Source organism: Aegilops tauschii, chromosome 7 (assembly GCF_002575655.3).
Source record: "Aegilops tauschii subsp. strangulata cultivar AL8/78 chromosome 7, Aet v6.0, whole genome shotgun sequence".
Taxonomy (NCBI): Eukaryota; Viridiplantae; Streptophyta; class Magnoliopsida; order Poales; family Poaceae; genus Aegilops; species Aegilops tauschii.
In genome coordinates, this window is record NC_053041.3 from 528730187 (window position 1) to 528753019 (window position 22833).

The 22833-nt window shown below is 43.7% G+C and overlaps 2 protein-coding genes across 2 annotated transcripts; one reads left to right on the top strand and one right to left on the bottom strand.

Annotated features, from left to right (window-relative positions):
• The first annotated feature begins 13822 nt into the window (after window positions 1-13822).
• LOC109741751 (uncharacterized) lies at window positions 13823-19894 on the top strand. Its single transcript, XM_040394514.1, has 7 exons — window positions 13823-14034; window positions 15497-15567; window positions 15676-16126; window positions 17076-17243; window positions 17334-17600; window positions 17698-17780; window positions 18565-19894. The coding sequence occupies exons 3-7, from the start codon at window positions 16039-16041 to the stop codon at window positions 19681-19683; spliced, it is 1725 nt and encodes a 574-aa protein (XP_040250448.1). The 5' UTR covers window positions 13823-14034; window positions 15497-15567; window positions 15676-16038; the 3' UTR covers window positions 19684-19894.
• Window positions 19895-22005: 2111 nt separating this feature from the next.
• LOC109741747 (uncharacterized) lies at window positions 22006-22578 on the bottom strand. Its single transcript, XM_020300820.1, has one exon. The coding sequence runs from the start codon at window positions 22576-22578 to the stop codon at window positions 22006-22008; it is 573 nt and encodes a 190-aa protein (XP_020156409.1).
• Between the last annotated feature and the right edge of the window lie 255 nt (window positions 22579-22833).

The following is a 22833-nucleotide window of genomic DNA, read 5'->3' on the forward strand; positions in this document are numbered from 1 at the left end:
GAGCCTATGGCTGAAGCATAGGGAACACCTTTCACTTTCTCTCTATCTTCTGCAATGGTCGGGCATTGAGTCTGACTCAACTTCACACCTTATAACACAGCCAAGAACCCTTTCTTTGCTTGATCCATTTTAAACTTCTTCAAAACTTTATCAAGGTATGTGCTTTGTGAAAGTCCAATTAAGCGTCTTGATCTATCTCTATAGATCTTGATGCCCAATATATAAGCAGCTTCACCGAGGTCTTCCATTGAAAAACTCTTTTTCAAGTATCCTTTTATGCTATCCAGAAATTCTATATCATTTCCAATCAACACTATGTCATTTACATATAATATTAGAAATGCTACAGAGCTCCCACTCACTTTCTTGTAAATACAGGCTTCTCCCAAAGTCTGTATAAAACCATAAGCTTTGATCACACTATCAAAATGTTTATTCCAACTCCGAGATGCTTGCACCAGTCCATAAATGGATCGCTGGAGCTTGCACACTTTGTTAGCATCCTTTGGATCGATAAAACCTTCAGGTTGCATCATATACAACTCTTCTTCCAGAAATCCATTCAGGAATGTAGTCTTTACATCCATTTGCCAAATTTCATAATCATAAAATGCGACAATTGCTAACATGATTCGGACGGACTAAAGCATCGCTACGGGTGAGAAGGTCTCATCGTAGTCAACTCCTTGAACTTGTCGAAAACCTTTCACAACAAGTCGAGCTTTGTAGACAGTAACATTACCGTCAGCGTCAGTCTTCTTCTTGAAGATCCATTTATTCTCGGTGGCTTGCCGATCATCGGGCAAGTCAACCAAAGTCCACACTTTGTTCTCATACATGGATCCCATCTCAGATTTCATGGCCTCAAGCCATTTCGCGGAATCTGGGCTCATCATCGCTCCCTCATAGTTCGTAGGTTCGTCATGGTCAAGTAACATGACCTCAGAACTGGATTACCGTACCACTCTGGTGCGGATCTTACTCTGGTTGACCTACGAGGTTCGGTAGTAACTTGATCTGAAGTTACATAATCATCTTCATTAGCTTCCTCACTAATTGGTGTAGAAGTCACAGGAACAGATTTCTGTGATGAACTACTTTCCAATAAGGGAGCAGGTACAGTTACCTCATCAAGTTCTACTTTCCTCCCACTCACTTCTTTCGAGAGAAACTCCTTCTCTAGAAAGGATCCATTCTTAGCAACGAATGTCTTGCCTTCGGATCTGTGATAGAAGGTGTACCCAACAGTCTCCTTTGGGTATCCTATGAAGACACATTTTCCGATTTGGGTTCGAGCTTATCAGGTTGAAGCTTTTTCACATAAGCATCGCAGCCCCAAACTTTAAGAAACGACAACTTGGGTTTCTTGCCAAACCACAGTTCATAAGGTGTCGTCTCAACGGATTTAGATGGTGCCCTATTTAACGTGAATGCAGCCGTTTCTAAAGCATAACCCCAAAACGATAGTGGTAAATCAGTAAGAGACATCATAGATCGCACCATATCTAGTAAAGTACGATTACGACGTTCGGACACACCATTACGCTGTGGTGTTCTAGGTGGCGTGAGTTGCGAAACTATTCCGCATTGTTTCAAATGAAGACCAAACTCGTAACTCAAATATTATCCTCCACGATCAGATTATAGAAACTTTATTTTCTTGTTACGATGATTTTCCACTTCACTCTGAAATTCTTTGAACTTTTCAAATGTTTCAGACTTATGCTTCATCAAGTAGATATACCCATATCTGCTCAAATCATCTGTGAAGGTGAGAAAATAACAATACCCGCCGCGAGCCTCAACATTCATCGGACCACATACATCAGTATGTATGATTTCCAATAAATCTGTTGCTCGCTCCATTGTTCCGGCGAACGGAGTTTTAGTCATCTTGCCCATGAGGCATGGTTCGCAAGTACCAAGTGATTCCAAAAGTCCATCAGAATGGAGTTTCTTCATGCGCTTTACACCAATATGACCTAAACGACAGTGCCACAAATATGTTGCACTATCATTATCAACTCTGCATCTTTTGGCTTCAATATTATGAATATGTGTGTCACTACTATGGAGATTCAACAAGAATAGACCACTCTTCAAGGGTGCATGACCATAAAAGATATTACTCATATAAATAGAACAACCATTATTCTCTGATTTAAATGAATAACCATTTCACATCAAACAAGATCCAGATATAATGTTCATGCTTAACGCTGGCACCAAATAACAATTATTCAGGTCTAAAACTAATCCCGAAGGTAGATGTAGAGGTAGCGTGCCGACCGCGATCACATCGACTTTGGAACCATTTCCCACGCGCATCGTCACCTCGTCCTTAGCCAATCTTCGCTTAATCTGTAGTCCCTATTTTGAGTTGCAAATATTAGCAACAGAACCAGTATCAAATACCCAGGTGCTACTGCGATCATTAGTAAGGTACACATCAATAACATGTATATCACATATACCTTTGTTTACCTTGCCATCCTTCTTATCCGCCAAATACTTGGGGCAGTTCCACTTCCAGTGACCAGTCCCTTTTCAGTAGAAGCACTCAGTCTCAGGCTTAGGTCCAGACTTGGGCTTCTTCACTTGAGCAGCAACTTGCTTTCCGTTCTTCTTGAAGTTCCCCTTCTTCCCTTTACCCTTTTTCTTGAAACTGGTGGTCTTGTTGACCATCAACACTTGATGCTCCTTCTTGATTTCTACCTCCACAGCCTTTAGCATTGCGAAGAGCTCGGGAATTGTCTTATCCATCCCTTGCATATTATAGTTCATCACGAAGCTCTTGTAGCTTGGTGGCAGTGATTGAAGAATTCTGTCAATGACACTATCATCAGGAAGATTAACTCCCAGTTGAATCAAGTGATTGTTATACCCAGACATTTTGAGTATATGCTCACTGACAGAACTATTCTCCTCCATCTTGCATCTGTAGAACTTATTGGAGACTTCATATCTCTCAATCCGGGCATTTGCTTGAAATATTAACTTCAACTCCTGGAACATCAAATATGCTCCATGACGTTCAAAACGTCGTTGAAGTCCCGGTCTAAGTCGTAAAGCATGGCACACTGAACTATCGAGTAGTCATCAGCTTTGCATTGCCAGACGTTCATAACATCTGGCGTTGCTCCTGCAGCGGGTTTGGCACCTAGCGGTGCTTTCAGGACGTAATTCTTCTGTGCAGCAATGAGGATAATCCTCAAGTTACGGATCCAGTCCGTGTAGTTGCTACCATCATCTTTCAACTTAGCTTTCTCTAGGAACGCATTAAAATTCAACGGAACAACAGCACGGGCCATTTATCTACAACAACGTAGACATACGAAATACTATCAGGTACTAAGTTCATGATAAATTAAAGTTCAATTAATCATATTACTTAAGAACTCCCACTTAGATAGACATCCCTCTAATCATCTAAGTGATCACGTGATCCATATCAACTAAACCATGTCCGATCATCACGTGAGATGGAGTAGTTTTCAATGGTGAACATCACTATGTTGATCATATCTACTATATGATTCACGCTCGACCTTTCGGTCTCAGTGTTCCGAGGCCATATCTGCATATGCTAGGCTCGTCAAGTTTAACCCGAGTATTCTGCGTGTGCAAAACTGGCTTGCACCCGTTGTATGTGAACGTAGAGCTTATCACACCCGATCATCACGTGGTGTCTCGGCACGACGAACTTTCGCAACGGTGCATACTCAGGGAGAACACTTGTACCTTGAAATTTAGTGAGAGATCATCTTATAATGCTACCGTCGAACTAAGAAAAATAAGATGCATAAAGGATAAACATCACATGCAATCAATATAAGTGATATGATATGGCCATCATCATCTTGTGCCTTTGATCTCCATCTCCAAAGCACCGGCATGATCACCATCGTCACCGGCGCGACACCTTGATCTCCATCGTAGCATCGTTGTCGTCTCGCCAACTATTGCTTCTATGACTATTGCTACCGCTTAGAGATAAAGTAAAGCAATTACATGGCGATTGCATTTCATACAATAAAGCGACAACCATATGGCTCCTGCCAGTTGCCGATAACTCCATTACAAAACATGATCATCTCATACAATAAAATTTAGCATCATGTGTTGACCATATCACATCACAACATGCCCTGCAAAAACAAGTTAGACGTCCTCTACTTTGTTGTTGCAAGTTTTACGTGGCTGCTACGGGCTGAGCAAGAATCGTTCTTACCTACGCATCAAAACCACAACGATTTTTTGTCAAGTATGTGATGTTTTAACCTTCAACAAGGACCGGGCGTAGCCACACTCGATTCAACTAAAGTTGGAGAAACTGACATCCGCCAGCCACCTGTGTGTGAAGCACGTCGGTAGAACCAGTCTCGCGTAAGCGTACGCGTAATGTCGGTCCGGGCCGCTTCATCCAACAATACCGCCGAATCAAAGTATGACATGCTGGTAAGCAGTATGACTAGTATCGCCCACAACTCACTTGTGTTCTACTCGTGCATATAACATCTACGCATAAACCTGGCTCGGATGCCACTGTTGGGGAACGTAGTAATTTCAAAAATTTCCTACGCACATGCAAGATCATGGTGATGCATAGCAACAAGAGGGGAGAGTGTTGTCCACGTACCCTCGTAGACCGTAAGCGGAAGCGTTATGACAACGCGGTTGATGTAGTCGTACGTCTTCACGATCGACCGATCCTAGTACCGAAAGTACGACACCTCCGCGATCTGCACACGTTCGGCTCGGTGACGTCCAACGAACTCACGATCCAGCAGAGTGTCAAGGGAGAGCTTCGTCAGCACGACGGCGTGATGATGGTGATGATGAAGCTACCGGCGAAGGGCTTCGCCTAAGCACTGCAACGATATGACCGAGGTGGATTATAGTGGAGGGGGGCACCGCACACGGCTAAGAGACCAATGATCAACTTGTGTGTCTATGGGGTGCCCCCCTCCCCCGTATATAAAGGAGTGGAGGAGGGGGAGGGCTGGCCCTCCTATGGCGCGCCCCATGCGGAGTCCTACTCCCACCGGGAGTAGGATCCCCCCCCTTCCCTAGTTGGACTAGGAGTGGAAGGAAGGGGAGAGAGGGGGAAGGAAAGGGGGGCCGGCCCCCCACCCAATTCGGATTGGGCTTGGGGGGGGCGCCCCCTCCTAGGCCTCCCTCTATTCTCTCCCACTATGGCCCAATAAGGCCCATATACCTCCCGGGGGGTTCCGGTAACCTCCCGGTGCTCCGGTATATGCCCGAACTCACCCGGAACCATTCTGACGTCCAAACATAGTCATCCAATATATCGATCTTTATGTCTCAATCATTTCGAGACTCCTCGTCATGTCCGTGATCATATCCGGGACTCCGAACTACCTTCGGTACATCAAAACACATAAACTGATAATACCGATCGTCACCGAACGTTAAGCGTGCGGACCCTACGGGTTCAAGAACTATGTAGACATGACTGAGACTCATCTCCGGTCAATAACTAATAGCGGAACCTGGATGCTCATATTGGTTCCTACATATTCTACAAAGATCTTTATCGGTCAAACCGCATAACAACATACGTTGTTCCCTTTGTCATCGGTATGTTACTTGCCCGAGATTCGATCGTCGGTATCTCAATACCTAGTTCAATCTCGTTACCGGCAAGTCTCTTTACTCGTTCCGTAATGCATCATCCCGCAACTAACTCATTAGTCACATTGCTTGCAAGGCTTATAACGGTGTGCATTACCGAGAGGGCCCAGAGATACCTCTCTGACAATCGGAGTGACAAATCCTAATGTCGATCTATGCCAACTCAACAAGTACCATTGGAGACACCTGTAGAGCACCTTTATAATCACCCAGTTACGTTGTGATGTCTGGTAGCACACAAAGTGTTCCTCCGGTATTCGGGAGTTGCATAATCTCATAGTCATAGGAACATGTGCTAAGCTAACGGAATGGGTCAAGTCAATCACATCATTCTCTAATTATGTTATCCCGTTAATCAAATGACAACTCATGTCTATGGCTAGGAAACTTAACCATCATTGATTCAACGAGCTAGTCAAGTAGAGGCATACTAGTGACACTCTGTTTGTCTATGTATTCACACATGTACTAAGTTTTCGGTTAATACAATTCTAGCATGAATAATAAACATTTATCATGATATAAGGAAATGTAAATAACAACTTTATTATTGCCTCTAGGGCATATTTCCTCCAGTCTCCCACTTGCACTAGAGTCAATAATCTAGATTACACAGTAATGATTCTAACACCCATGGAGTCTTGGTGCTTCTGTAGACATGCCTCCCTTTAGTTACTAAGTGATGATTGATTGATTTTTTGTAAATCGTGATTTGCACTAAGTGGTAATTGACAACATATTAGCATTGTACTTTGGTTGTACAAGGCTCCTCAATAAGCAGACATTAAAAAAATTGTTACCATTTGCCTCCCTAATATTGCTTGCTTCCAAGAAATCACACCTCGAAAGATTGAATAAACATAGAGAGTATTACTTTGGCCCATACCTTATGTTTTGATCCTATCAATTTTTTTCTGATATGTGTTACCTTTCGAAGGACCATGATGATTGCTCATGAGTATGCAGTATATGCAATGACAGAGCAGGGATGCCACAGATAGATAGGTAGATATTTTTCATTGTTGGTAGTTTGCAGATCAACCTTCTTAAAGCAATATAAATTTCTGAATTTTCTACCAATCCAATGTTGTTTTGATTTGACTCGGGTGAGTCCTCTCTTCTATCATCCTCTTAGTTCCCAAGGTATTTTCAGTATTTTCACCATCTCACCTTAATTAGTTTTGTGTTTTCTGTGAAAAACATATCTCATGATTTTCCTTAATAAGTGTCCACTAGTAGAAAAAGGGCCTTTTGTCCCGGTTCTAGAGGGCCTTTAGTACGACCCTTTAGTCTCGGTTCTTATACAAACGGGACTAAAGGCCCTCCATGTGGCTGCTGCCTGGAGGTCCACCTTTAGTCCCGGTTGGTAACACCAACCGGTACTAAAGGATTTTTTTTTTGAATTTTTTTTTGAATTTTTTTTCCCGATTTTCAAATTTCTGAATTATTTTAACCTCTAATCTCTAATCATCCCTCATCACTGCTCAATTTAATCTCTATTCACCCCTCATCATTCCAAATCATCTAACTTCCCGAACGGTCACCTATCCTCCCACTCCCCCAGCCTGAGCACACTTAACTTCTGGGTTCTATTCTCCCTCGTTTCCAAGTCTGCACTTGTTGTTTTCCTAACAATAGTAAGATGTCAATCCTATTAACCCTCAGGAGTTTAGCTTGAGCATGAAGTCACACATTTCACTGTTTGAGTTTGAAACTATTGTTCTAAAAAACAATAATTATTTAGTAACACTAATATTTCTTGAATAAGTAGTTTGACCATTGTTTGACCACAGTTTGACCAGATTTGACCAAAATTCAAAAAATCTGAAATAATTATTTAGTAACACTAATATTCTTAAATAATTATTTAGTAACACTAATACTTCTTGAATAAGTAGTTTGACCATAGTTTGACCAGATTTAACGAAAATTTAAAAAAAACTGAAATTTGAGCATAACTTTTTTTCTTTTGGAATTTGAGGATTCTAAAATTTTGCAAACAGGCCGTAGGCGGTCAAAATCGGATGCGGATTTTCGTGCTGAACATTTTGATATATTATACGTTTTTTCTGACATCGTATGCAAAAGTTATAGCCGTTTTACATTTTCCCTACACTTTTTGCAAAACATGTCCAAATTTAAGTTTTTAAATTTTCCTAACTAGTCGATGTGGTAACATAACTACGTCTCGAAGGATTTTAACTTTCAAAGTTTTTATCATTTTCTTTTGCTTTTTACAAAACTGAAAAGGCGATACACCGGGGGGGTAGGATTTGAAAATTGCACCATTAGTACCGGTTCGTGGCATGAACCGGTACTAAAGGTCTCAACCCCATTAGTACCGGTTCGTGGCATAAACCGGTACTAATGGGCATCACACCCTTTAGTACCGGTTCGTGGCACCAACCGGGACTAAAGGTCCCATTTGAACCGGGAGTAATGCCTGTACGGTGCCCTCGCCGCTCGAACCGGGACTAATGCTCACATTTGTCCCGGTTCGTAATGCAACCGGTATTAATGCTCTTTTCTGGCTGAACCAAAACCCCTTTTTCTACTAGTGGTCGCACTTCGCTTTGTATTGAAAGCTCATTGAACCGGTCAAGGCAACATTCTCTTCAATTGCTTTCATATACATCTTTTTTCACCACATTGCTCTCATGATTGTCTTGCAAGATTTAAGAGGTAAAAACGTATTGAAGAAAATGAGTATATGAAAAGAACACATTAAACTCCTAGGTTGTTACAAGTGTCACATATTTTTATTTTTATTTTGAGATTAGCACCCACTTTATTTAAAACTCCACAACGTCATCAATACAAATAATGTCTGGGGTGTTCAAAAACCAAACATGACGACCAGCATGAAGTGTGGTCGCTGCCTTTGCTATCTGCTTCATGATTTCTTTCACGTCCTTCATATGCAATTTCAACTTCTGGAAGAAAACGTAGCTTCTCCTTGATCTTATCTATTATCATTGCTGAAGGTCCTCGAAAATTGCTCTCCAGATGATTGACAGTAGCCTGACAACCGGTGACCACACGTACTCGATGAAGGTTCAAGTCGGCTGCCAACGGGAGTGCTTCAGAACATGCCGCAGCTTCCAAAACTTCAGGATCCGAAAGGCCTTCAAAACATAACGCCGACGCCCCTAAATATTTGCCTCTGACATCTCTGCAAATCACCGAGCAGGAACCTGTGACATCATTCCGGGAAACAGGTGCATCTACATTAATTTTCACAAAACCCTCTGGTGGCTTGGTCCACCTTGTTTCTATTCTTCTCTTCGTTGTAGTGCTAGCTTGTTTCCCTCATGGTATGAGATCAAGATCTTCCATATATTTGTTCACGAACATCATAGTGGATAGCGGACTCTGGAAAACCTGCTCATGTTTCGTTTTCCGCCGTGCCCACCAGATTTCTCAAAGAGTGACTAACGTTAACATCTTTGCAAATTGTAATTCGTTCATGGATTCTTGAAGAGTTGTAAGCCACAACCTTGCATCATCCAGTTTGCACAATATCATATGTTCAAGCAAGAGCTCATCAACTAGTGCCCACACACACTTTGACACCCTACATTCTATCAATGCATGCTTCCATGAATCAACGACGCCATTGCACATCAAGCACATCTCTCTGCTATGTGACAGCGCACCAATAATCTATATGCAGAACGTAAAGTGTAGCAGCCTTTCCGTTCATAGTGCCATGCCCAATAATCATCGGTTGCATGCAGACTTAGCGGAATATTAAAAACTGCTTGAGCGTTCATTGGTAGCATGTGTTACTGCACCAACTCTCTGTTCCAGCTACGTGTGGGCGCATCAATAATTTCAACATCAGTCTCTGGAGGATTAGGAAGGCGAGGATGCATAACCCGCAACAGATTGTCCCTCGACGACCATTGATCATTCCATATGTTCGTCCCTTCTCCATTCGGATTCCCTATGCGACGGATGAGACCCTCAAGTAAATGTCACCTTTGTAAATGTTCCCATTTGAGGGGTGAAATCAACTTTATTCATCAAAAGCCACATGAAGTGGGATACGGTTCTGGTTAAGGAACGTCAAACCAGACGTGGCGGCCAGGACCTCTAGAAAGTGAAAATTTCGCTAAATTATGTGCTTCATAATTCACAGCACGACACTCAAGTAAATTTACATTGAACAGTGGCAGCTTTGAGGTTGATCTCGCTGATTATCGCTTAAATGATTTCATCTATATCTATATCTATACCTCTATATCTATATCTATATCTATTCCTTTATCTATATCTATATCTATATCTATCTATTCTATACCTTACTAATAAAAGGGTTATCGCTTCTTACCACCGTAATTTCGTTCGTTTTTGGTCCGTCCACCGCCTCTTGGTCCGTCCATCGCCTCTTATAATTTTCGTTCGGTTTCGTACGATCGGTCCACTGTAATTTTGTTCCGTTTGGTACCAGCTTCGCACGTCAATGGGCCAGTTTTCTGCCATGGGCCGCTAAAAAAATTCATCCTCACCACCTGCCCCACCTCCCTTACGGTGGCAGGGAGAAAATTTTCCTTAGACCTATATATGCTACAATTTTAGATTCTAATTAATAGTCCCACACTGCCCTCTAGATCAAATCTTAGCAAGTTATATACGTTTGTGGTTGTCAGAGTCAACAAGCCAAGAAAAAGAGGATAAGATATGAGTCAGCACGGAGGCTAGAGATAAAGATCTAAAGAGGCGCATGAAATCAAAGAATTTGAGCATAATATATCGAGGGGACGGACGGAGATAAAGATGTGCAGAGGCGCATGAAATAAAAAAATGCGGCGTGGTCAGGCCGGGGTGTGCGGGGCAGGGCGCGCGCGCGCCGGGTGAGCGAGGGGTCCCGACGGTGATGGCGCCTGGCGGCAGAGGAGCCATGGCCGCCGTGGGAATCCCGGGTAAGCGCGGATGTTGGAGCCCGCCATGGCCGCCACGGACGCGGCGGCGCGCGGGGGAGCGGGGCAGGGTCCCGGTGTTGACGCCATGGGGGGAGTGGGGTGCGAGGGGTGGATCTCCCGGCGGCGGTGGGTGCAGGCGGCAGCGCGTTCCGGGCGTAAGTCGCGAAGATATCGATATGGGGGAGGTCGGGATAAACTTTGCTACCAGCCGACGAGAAGCGTGAGTTAATAACAATCCTGGAGCGCCAGCGAGGCCGCTGATTTCCTGTTCCTTTTTTGACCTAGCAAAAAACAGCCGATCAGTTAGCTAGCTAGCGTGCACGCATGGTGAATTTTCTGTTTTAAAATTAAAGGTGTAGTTTGGATCCTTCACCGACTGGTAAATATCTCTGAGCTTGTAAAACAAACTTGGACGTACTAGCTGCAGTCGGAGTTAGCAAATCCATTCCCTAAATGTATGCAGATACATCCGATCATAGATGGGATGTATACGTTTTGAACACTTATTTGTCCGTTCATACGGTCATACTTCTCATTTTCTTCTTTGTATGTCCGGTCATATATGCGTGATTGGTGAAGATGAAGAGAAAAAAAAAAACAATGAATAAAGAAAGACAAAATGTGGTCTGAGGTGGGCGGGGTGCTATGTGGTAGACTGACTAAGTGGGTCCGCAAGCCCATGTATCCTCTCTGCATTTTTCCTTAATACGAGGGTTCACGGACAACTCAAACGTATAGGGATGATATATGAGGAGTATGATTGCTTTTTTTCCTTCTCTCTCATGTTCGGTCACTGACCGAGAGTGTCCGCGTACGTTTGAGGAGGATATGGGGTGCCTGACTGCAGATGCTCTTAGCGTGTACATGTGTGTTTATTCTCCGAATTATGCTCCGAACTCTGCATGCGTTGTCGGATTTGGTGCTATATATTTTTATTTTAAGGTTGAATTTGACTATGTTTGTGTCCCTCACTGACTTATACCAGCTACTAGGACGATGTGGTATTTTTTTTCACCAGGCATTGACGATCTAACCTACAATAGCATAACATTCTTCTGCTTCTTAAATTGTATCCATGAAAAACAAGACACTAGCAACACACATTTTTTATGAATGATTTTAATGTGGTATGCTTCGCGATTAGCACACACGACAGAAGCATGCATGTCTGGACGTGAGACGAAGTATACCATGTTTTTGTTATGTGATGACGGTATCTGAAAAGAAGCATTGCGTGTATGATATTTTTACTATCACTATGATAATCTAAGGATAAGACTGTTTATCCGATTAGTTGACTAGAATTCACATCCCTAAGCTTCAAACTAGCGCCAAGGAATCCTATTGTTAATTAATCCATCATATTTATTATTGTCAAACTTATTCTCTACCTGTCCGGCTTGATTAATGATAATTGGCGTTTGCTTTGGAGTGAAGAACGTCACTTTTTCTCCCGTTGCAACGCACGGGCAATTTTTCTAGTCTAGTAATAATAAAGCATGGGTTGAGTCTTTCGAGTTTACCGTCACATACGCTTCTTCCCGTAATTTTACGCTTTCAGTTTGAATCCAAAATATATTCAAGGTGGTACTAATTCTGCTAAAAAACGATTCGAATAGCTGCTTTGTGCTACGTCGTTCCTCCAACTTCGTACGCTAGCCATATATTGGGCCGATATATGCTGATGGGCCTCCTCCCAGGCTTCATTGGATTACGATCCAAAAATCAGCAGCGAGGGGATCGTATTCTGGTCTCCACGCCCGGAACCAACTCACCCAGGTTATTTGTCTCAAAAAAAAAAACTAACCCTGGTAATGATTGCAACTTCTGGCGTATGATGATATGCGTGGCATGCTCCTCGGGGTAGCTCCTTTTTTTCATGCACGCGCATGCACGTCCTTCTTTAAGTGCTGCAAGCATTTGGTTTGGAGCTGCAAACGTAAATCTTTTCATTACTCGGCATTTTTCCTGCTATAAAAATTCCTTTTTTGAAAATATACCTGCTTGATCTACGCGCAACTTCGCTCAAGTTTCGCTGCTTCAAACGGCAAACACTACACTGCAAGCGGCACGCGTCGCTGTAAGGTTGAGTGCCCACTGCGTCTAGCTAGAAACACGTCAATGTAACATCAGTCTCCGCTGTCCTTTTTTTTATTGGCAATTCGGACCAAAGTGCTACAAAATTATTACATGGACGTTGGAAGGACGGTCGTTTGTCCTACCAGTTGGATGAAAAACACTGCAAAGGCGACCACGTGGAAGTTGCAAGGATGACTGGCGATGCTACAGGTCAGACGCATGTCATTGCAAGGTCGTTTCATGATTATACATTTCTTCTAGATATGGACATGCACCTTCTTGTAGCTACCAGCTGGTACCGTCCGAACGCTATCGTGATGTTATGATGGACATGCTATTTTTTATTTGATCTTGTTGCAATGCACGGCATATGCGCTATAATAATAATAATTAAAGTCATCAACTGCTCCCAAACTTATATAATATTACCCACCAATGTCATTTATAAATTGACAAAAAACATTTCACACTGGGAAATCCCCTACCTGCGCCATCCCACGCAGTAGTGATCTCCTATACTGCGCTCTGCACGCAGCGAGAAGACGCAGCGCTCCCAATAGGGCCGCCCATGTGTGAGCGGCCTGTTTTTAAATTTCGCTTTTTATTTTTCTTTTTTCTTTTCCATTATCTTTTTTCTCCTTTAAATAATTTGGTACTTCAAAAAAGCTCCAAAAATTAAGAAAAGAACTTTTAAATAAATTTTTGAATAAAACATAAAATGATTGTGAATTAAAAAAATGTGTGCATATTCAAAACATGTTTGCAATTTTTAAAACAAATGTTTGGGAAATAAAAAATATTTATTATTTTTAAAATTTTGTTTATTACAAATTATTAATGAAATTGAACAAAATGGTCGCCAAAATGTTATCGGTGATGCAGCAAAATGTTGTCATGGCCATTGAAGTTTATGATTTTTTTCTCCCGTTGCAACGCATGGGTCCTTTTGCTAGTGATTTCACTTAAGGCTGGCCAGACATGATTTCACATTTTCACTTAAGGCTGGCCAGACATGGCCCTTTTATTAGCCGGCAGGCCCTTTTAGTTTGCGGGCCAGGCCGATCCTCGAGCTACTTCGGCTCGACACGAGCGTGCCGTGCCAGGCCCCTTTATGGCCGGGCCGGCTCATACGGCCAGGTCTGGCCCCACTCTGCTAAAGCATTTTGAGCCCATGAGCAGTCAAGCCCATTCGTTTCCGTCCCAAACCCCCGTGGGCCCCGACCGTTCTACTCGCGGGGCGGCGCATGGCGAGGCGGCGACCGCCGGCGAGAGAGAAGATGGATCCCGACGTCGCTCGGTCGGGAGGCGAGGCGCCTCCTACGCCGCGCGCTCGCCGGTGGTGCCGCTGCCCTCGACCCTGGACTTCCCTCCCCCAGTGAGCGCACCATTCCGAAGCGTCTGCCGGTGCCCTATTGTTAGCTTAATCTGTTTGGTTTGCTTAAAGTATCTGTGCCGCGCCTACTTCGATTGTTGCTTAGCGTATCTGATACCAGTATGTGGATTCTCCAGATCCCGGTTCGTGCGCGCGCGCGTGCTCGATTGATTTGCTGGTTCCTAGCTATTCGATTATCTGAAGAAGAACCTGGCATCCATGATTGAACCCTTCCAGGTTTCGATTTGAAGGGCGTTTCGTCTGGGATCTCTTCATGGTGTTTTAGAGATGGGGAATTAATTCCTTCAATCAAAATTAATATATGCGCAATCAGTTCCTTCAAGAAACACATATGTAATGTATCAACACAGGTCACATGACATGGCATGCATCTTTCTCGATAGGGGTGGTGACAAGCCTTGGAACCCATGGCGGTGGATACTTTTCCTTTGAGAAGTTTTTAGTGATTTTAGCTTGGCCCTGGGTGTTTCTTCCCCAGTTTCTCCCTTCCCACTTAGAGACTGCAACCGCCACGCCACTGTTTCTGGAAGCGATTAATGTTTAATAGCATTCGTATGTCTTCCTTGTTAAGGAATCGGTCATATACCTTTTTTATAGAAAAATCAATTGCACATATTTGTTTTGTTGTTGGTACACTTTCCTGAAGATAGATCCATATGTAGGTTTGGTGCCTAAAAAGAGCAGACGTGGTGATGCAATTGGGGCTAGGGTGAGTGTCTGTTGCGGCACTAAGATAGCGATGCAATCGCGGCTACAGCTAGTTTTTTTTTGTCTTTTGTGAAGTTATCTTCTACATCGGTGCAATTAGTGCTCATGCATACATCATGTAGGATTGCGTGCTTGCAACATTGCCAGCCATGCGCCAGGTACCGCCGCAAGATCAAATTCACCGTCATGCATTAACCCATTGATCATATGACATATCGTCATGACACCTGTGCACAGGAAGACTCCTTGTAGTAGATTCTTGGTATGCATGACAGCATGCTATAAATCAATGAAACTGTTGCATGTCATAAATAATGAAGCTGGCCAAGAAATTACCTTATTTACCCTCCAGACTTTTTTCTGAGGAATCATCTTAAAGCAGCACATCACCATTTGGTCTGCTTTGACATTTGAAAGTTGAGACTTGAGACCCTTTAGGACTTGGAAGTTCTAATGGTTGCAACTGAAGTATTGATATGTTTGCTAATTAATAGGTGAATGGCCTGCTTGCTTTGTTTCTTTCATATGAACACTAGGTACTGAATGAAGAAAATAAATAGTACCGTGGGCGAGAGCTAGGGAGAACATGCATGTGCCTTATATGCGCCTTAGGTAAATTTGACAACAAAATTCGAAACAGAAGAGAAGTAAATAGAACAATGAGGCTTTCATGCATCTGTTCAATCTGTTTTTGTCTTTCTTTAACTTGTTCCTGCATTGACTGTTCGAAATGCAGGTCGGATGACATCAAAGGGTGTGCCAAAAGCAAGCGTGATGATAGAGAATAGATAACATGAAGTCATGATGGTAAGGGTTCACACCTTCTTAGACCATGTACAATGCAAGATGCTTAGAGAGGTGCTTAGTAAAATAAACCGTGTTTTTCTTAAGCACCGGTGCTTATGTTTGTGACAGGGGTGCCTAGTTAAGCATCTGCTCTCTACAGATAAGCACCGGCTTGCATTGTACATGGTCTTGCATGTTCTTTACATTGGAAACTGAAGAAGCACAAGAGGACAAAATAATGATGTTTTACCTTGTATTTCTCAAGTAAGTATATCTTGTTCAACCTCCCTGTCCAAATACAGGTCAGCTTTTAAATAAAAAATTAGATGGATTAATTTTTTGTCCTTTTCTGACATCGTCTGGTATATAGTGTGTATCTTTTGCCCTTGGTGAAGGTCTCACGCCAAAAAAAGATATTATATCCATATATGGTTAGATCCATCGCAAACATTGGCAGCCTTCTTTTCTTCCCCATAGGGTCTCACTGACCTGATGGAAAATCTTTCAGTTTTAGTTCTTGATCAGGATCCGGTTTCCCTGTGGACCATCTGCAATACGCTTGCTAGATTCAACTTCAAAGGTGCGCACTTCAATTCCCAAGCATCTCCATTTCGTATTTTCCCTTTCCTGTCCAAAAAGGAAGTTGTTTTTAGAGGGAGAATGAAAGATAGTAGGTACATCATTTGGATCTGATACAACTTTGCCCAAGATTTTGCATATTCATGGGGCGACTATAAAAGGCACGATTTGATGTCTGTTGGTGTCTTCTATCCACACAGGCACATCTGATCGAATTTCGGATATTTCATATTTCTGCTGTTTGGTGGGAAGTTTGGGTGTACGGCTGTTTGGCTGGAAGTTTGGGTGTACGGCTGTTTGGCGGGAAGTTTGGGTGTACGGCCGCTTGGCGTGAAATTTGGGTGTACGGTCGTCTGGTGGGAATATTTATACGTTCTATCCATCATGATCTGGACCACTAATTAACGGTTGGATGGCTTGCGTGTGTGGATATATAACGCTTCTCATGACGTGAAGCTTGGCGAGCTATGGTCCCACATGGCAGTGAACCTGTCCTCGGTATCATGTATAGATCGTACAACCATCATATATGTGGAGCATTTCCGTAGATGTATGACATTTTTAAACAGAAAGGAGACAGATGCAGTTCCATATAGGATATAGTGTTATGCGTCACCCTTCCAAAGGACCATTAGTTTATACAGCATATGTGTGTGTAATATATTGCGTGAATTTCACAGTTTAAACAGAGGCAGCATATGTAGTTCGTAATGGGGATATAGCTAGCTGCTAGTTACTGGGCCGCCCTTCCAAGTGCTATTAGATTGCAGAAAGTGTTGGATTATGTGGTCAAATGGGAAAAAACACATACCAAGTAGCTATATTAGTTTAGAAGATACTCACTTGTTGCAATGGTACATGCAGGTTGGGATATTAATATAACTATATTTGGACATGATAACACGGTGTTTGCTCTCAAAGTTTTGAGTCTAACTTCTGCTGTTTTGTAGTTCTTCCCTTCCAAACAGGGGAAGAGGCCCTAGATTCCCTTAAAAAGGGGTTTGCTAAAGATGAGGAGCTTGATTTGATAGTAGCGGAAGTTCATCCTGGCAATACAGAGGTGGGCACCTTGCGGCTGTTTCACCACATCCTGAATGAACTTGAAGTGCCTCTCATCAGTAAGCATTTGTATTCAGAGCTGTATTGTTTAAGAAAATTTTCTTCCATCCCAAACTTATTAATCTAGGAGTGTTGTTTCTTGGCTGCAGCTATGTGTGCCTATGATGAGGCAGCCTCTGCACGCATGACCCTTGGAACATGCTTCAATGTGGTTAAGCCGTTGGATACTGAAACCGTAAATTTTCTGAAGATGAGAGCACTGCAACACAGGTCTATTAAAAATCACAGGTCTGAAACTGAGGATGAAGAACAAGATGCGTTGAACGTGAATGTCTATTCAGATAATCTGGGTCGGTTCATATGGAGCAGTGAGCTCCATGAAAAGTTTTTGCAGGCTGTTGAAGTGATTGGGGTGTGTAAGGCTATCTGCACTTGGCATAAATTAGTCATTTATTATGTTTAACTGCTGAAAAAGCATGACCTTTGAGTTTGTGTTTTTGTTTTGGCCAACAGCTGCTACGGCAAGAAAAATTCACCAGAACATGAATGCCAAGGATTTGAATTTGACCATACAGCACATCGCAAGCCATCTCCAGGTGGGTGATCGATTTAGTTTATCCAACTGCGGTATTGCCAGTACATCAATAGGCAGTATGTACATTTTTGTTAAATTTTGTTTGTTTAATAGACGAAGATAAGTAGTAGAAGCTGACAACCTATGCATTTTCAGAAGAAACACATGTACATGGATGTCTCTTACCTGCGTCAGTACTCAGTAGTCAGTACTATCTGTCTCTGATGCCATGGAGATTAAGTTTTGTATGGTACTCTAGATCAAATTTCAAATTTCCAAACTATGCAGCTTCAGGAGTAGATTTTGTTACAGAACCAATCACAATTGAAAAAAAAACTTTTTGCATGTTAGCAAGTTGTCCTAATTCGTAAATAATCAGACTATCCAAATCATTATTATAACCCAGTTTACCAAATCGACGGATTAATAATTGTCATCACATTTCTGCGAATTTTGTGAACAATGTAACTTTATTGGTATTTTCTCCTTTATCGGTTAAATTGGGGGCTTATTGACGTGACTTTGGTCTACCCTTAGCTGATGATAGCAGCAGGGCTTTGGCTTCTTTTTGGCCTTGTTGCTAGTGTTTGTTTGTACTGTTTGTGCTTTCTTGGCACTCTCCTAATACAAAATGAAACACGTCCGGGCGCGTGTTTGAGAAAAAAAAACGTGCATACTCGACAAGTTTCAAGTTCATCTATTTCAGAGTTGTTATGCTAAGCACTAAAATTTCTGCATTATTCTCACTTTCTATATTGTGATGTGTGATCCCTGTCTTGAATGTTCTGTTCTGTATTTTGATGTAGAAACACCGGCTGCGGGCGCCGAAGTTATCTCACAATGAAGAGGTGTATCAACATTATGCCAGCATGAAAGAATTATCTGAGATGATTGCATCAGCATACAAGGTAGCTAGTGCTAAACCCAATAATCATCCGGCAACAACCCAGACGCAGTTCACACATGGGGTTGCGTCTGCTATCTGGGACAAGTACCCTGGGATGGTGTGGCCACATGTGGAGGGAAGTTCAGCAAGCTCTGCTATGTGCTACAATTACCCCGGAAAGCCATGGGGACAAGTAGGGGAGAGTTCGGCCGGAGCACGAGTTTCTCAGACTAATGCACGCCCACCTCCAGTTCTGATACATGGTACCAAGTCCATCTGGGACCGTTACGAGGAGAGCCTGTCATACAAACGCGAGGTGCTACCTATAAGGAGCAAGGCACTTGATGGATATGGACGCAACATTTCCGTCAGCCTGGAGAGAGAGATCAGTCGTACTGAATCAGCAGGCAAGATTGTCATCAATCTGGAGAGCGATGAAATGCAGAAAGACACCACGGACGACGTGCACGCCGCAGTTACTCTGCAGGAAGACACAATGGACGAGGTGCATGCCGCAGTTACTCTGCAGAAAGACACCATGAACGAGGTGTACGCCGCAGTTACTCTGCAGAAAGACACCATGGACGAGGCGCACGCCGCAGTTACTCCGCATGAAGTGAACGAGGTGCCTGCTGCAAACATGGGCGCTGGTTATCTGGTGGATCTAGCAGGCAACTACCACCCCGCTGTAGAGAATGCGCAGTCTAAGCCTTTCAGTGACTTGGATTGGGAAGAGATGGAGAAATTCTGGGCGAACCAGATGGAAGGACAGCAGGAGCAGCAAGGCCTTGACCTAGTGGATCTGCTCCAGGTAGATGGCATTTCACCAGAGGAACTGCTCCAGGAAGACGAAGCCTGGAACCAGGCACTTCAGCCGGCAAACCCGGCGAATGTCGTCAACAACGCACCCATGGCTGAAGAACCTGGCGCTGGAGATGCCCCGGTGTACGATCCTGCGAACCAGTCCGGTGTCGCCGAAAATGTGTTCTGGGTCTGGAGCCCCCAGTTTGCGGGCGACTACTACGGCATGCCGTTCTAGGCCTGCCGGAAGAGGGGCAACTGAAGAGCTGCTTTATCTCTGTCCTGTGGAGAAATCCCCGGGAGATATATGGGAGAGCTGCTGATGCTCGGACATATATCCAGTGCTGTGTGACATTGGTTAAACCCTTTCGTTAATAGGTTGTGTTATGACATTATCAGTTTCCAGACTTTTACATATTATCTTCCTCTGATGCATTATGACCTGATAATTCCGTATGTGTGTCTGTTCTATCTAGTCTAGGGTTTTGTTCTTCGAATGAAGGAGCGCCACTGCACCAGGCTCCCAAGTTCATCACTAGCTCTCTCTCTCTCTCTCTCTCTCTCTCTCTCTCTCTCTGATTTATTTTTTAAGGATTTCTTTGCACTAGGCTTCTTTGATTTAACAGAGTTCCGTAGGATTTTTGGGGAGGATTTGAATCATTAGGAAATCGTCTTGTCTAATTTGTTTGATTTGCATTGCAGGATTCGAATTCATAAAAACATTTCATAAGGATTTGTTAGCACTCTATTTCGGAGGAAAATTTTCATCCAATGACACAATGCTTCTATTTCTTCCTCTGGTTTTCAAACACCCATTGGTAGTAAACTTTTGAGATCCTATTCTTCTTATAAACCCGTATGGGCTGCCGTTTGATCTTTTTACCGTCGTACTTTTTTTGGCGTTGGCGTTCGGTCAACTGCCCGTTCATTTCCGTCGTACTTCTTTTGGCATCGGCGTTCGGTCAACCGCCCGTTCGTTTTGCACGCTTAAGCTGGCTTCACAAGTAGAGGACTGGTGGACCTTACTAGGTGTGGGGTCCAGCAAATAAGACGGGGTTTCTTCTGCTTTGCGTACGTGAAGATAGACAAGCACCAAAGCCAATCGAAACAGGCCGGTGAAACCCTCCACAGCTGCCACCCTGGCTTCTCTCACACACCACGGCGACCCCTCACCTCTCCGGCGGCGCCTCCCCATCTCTCGTCCCTGCCCACGTTCTGGAGATGGCGCCGCCACGCACAGTGGTCCGGCCCTGGTGCAGGTCGTCGCGGTGGGGGAGAAGGGGTGACTGGGTCTTCACGGTGGCGGTGGGGGTGGAGGAGGGTGTGAGGATAAGGAGGTTGGCGTTGGGGAAAGGAACAACGAGCCACGGCGTGGAGGAGGCGACCGGAGATGGATGGATCTGGCCGCTGGGCACAGATCTTCTCCCCTTTCTCAGGTGCTCCGCCGCCGGCGCCCTCCTAGGGCTCTTCTTCGGCTTGCTCGTCCTCACTGCATCGGTCCGTCTCCCTCCCCTACGTCCCAAAGGCCAAGGATCACACATTTCTCATTCCAGTTGTCTTTTGGAGAGCTTATTTTCATGCTTGACGAACTGCAACTAATTTTATTTATTTGGATATGCTATAGGATTGCTGACAAGCAGAAATCTCTATAGCCTTTCACCTTATTTTCTTTGTACTGGACCCATTTCCAATACTTAGGATGTGTTTGGATCGGAGCCTACACCAGCCGAGCCAAAAAATTGATCGTTGACCAGGGCGCGCGCACCTGTTTGCTTCCTGACCAATATTTTGGCTCGCCACGGCTCATGCAGTTTCACTAGTTCATTTTGCGCAAATGAATTGGCAAGTCGCCGGCGGCTGAAAGGTGCGCCAAAAAATTGGCGTGCTCACGGATTGGTAGGGCTGGCAGGGGCAGCATCCAAACACACCCTAAGTTTTAAGAATGGGGGCAACTATAGCATGACCGATGTGGTGCTCATGTTTCAGATTTTTTTTCCACATTGCACCAGAGCTGGCGTCCTTGCCATCAACCTCTCCCGCAGGTATTGCAGCTCCCCTTCTGTTGTTTTTTATTTTTCTTAATTGTTCCTGTTCTCTGACCATATTCTGCTTCAGATTTTGTTTCATTCTTGTTTCCAGGTTCTTCGTATCCATGGCCTATCAATTAGTCACACGTCCATATGTATTTTATCATGTCTATTAATCATCTCATCACCTGAGTTATACATCTGGATGGCCGTGAGGGTTAGGGTGACCGTTAGTATTCCCTTAAGAAAAGTGCAAGCATCATCTTCTTTAAATTGGAATAGCCAGAGCATCTACAAACGGACTTGGCAAATCCGGCCCTTCAAACGCCCGCGGACGCGTTCGGGCACGCCCGTGGACGCATCCGGACGGGCCCTCGTATTTCTTTTCGTGCATCCACATATTTCAAATCCGGACTCTCAAATCCATGCAAATACATGCACGTTGATCATGCACCACAATGTCGTACGTAAATTACAAATGTTGCTATCAAGCATACATAGTGTTTACATAAAATTTATTTGAAGTGTCAAACTCAAGCATTGCCTCCTTGGTTGCCATTGTGGATCCACATCTGCTCCACAAGATCATTGAGTAGCTGCGTGTGCACCTGCTGATTTCGAAGATTCTGATGCATCTGTAGAAAGTTCATAAGCTGAGCCACATCTTGATCTTCTGCGATTTCAACTTGTTCTCCGGGTGCTTCGAAATCATGGGTTTGGGCTACAGCATCACCCTCATCCTCGACAATCATATTGTGCAGAACAACACAACATGTCATCAGCTGCCACAAAGTTTCTGATTCCCACATCATTGCAGCACTCCGCATAATTCTCCAACGAGCCTGAAGCACACCAAATGTCCTCTCCACGTTCTTCCTAGCCGCTTCCTGCATTGTTGCAAAGTGGCTCTGTTTATTGCCACGCGGCTCGGCTATGGCCTTCACAAATGCCGCCCACTGAGGATAGATACCATCGGCAAGATAGTACCCCATGTTGTAGTCCCGGCCGTTGACGGTGTAGTTGCACGGCGGTGGTTCCCCATTGCAAAGCCTCCTGAACACGGGAGATCGTTGAAGCACGTTGACGCCGTTGTGAGAATCGGGCATTCCAAAGAAAGCATGCCAAATCCACAAGTCATGTGATGCCACCGAAAGAAATATGCCATAGAGGCAATAATAAAGTTATTATTTATTTCCTTATATCATGATAAATGTTTATTATTCATGCTAGAATTGTATTAACCGGAAACTTAGTACATGTGTGAATACATAGACAAAAACAGAGTGTCCCTAGTATGCATCTACTTGACTAGCTCGTTAATCAAAGATGGTTAAGTTTCCTAGCCATAGACATGTGTTGTC

What these genes read in the sequence shown, in the direction of transcription:
- LOC109741751 (XM_040394514.1), top strand. Translation starts at nt 16,039, where the DNA reads ATGGAAAATCTTTCAGTTTTAGTTCTTGATCAGGATCCGGTTTCCCTG. An exon ending in TGCTAGATTCAACTTCAAAG is followed by an intron (nt 16,127 to 17,075) that starts GTGCGCACTTCA and finishes GCTGTTTTGTAG; the next exon opens with TTCTTCCCTTCCAAACAGGG. An exon ending in ACTTGAAGTGCCTCTCATCA is followed by an intron (nt 17,244 to 17,333) that starts GTAAGCATTTGT and finishes TCTTGGCTGCAG; the next exon opens with CTATGTGTGCCTATGATGAG.
- LOC109741747 (XM_020300820.1), bottom strand. Translation starts at nt 22,578, where the DNA reads ATGCCCGATTCTCACAACGGCGTCAACGTGCTTCAACGATCTCCCGTG.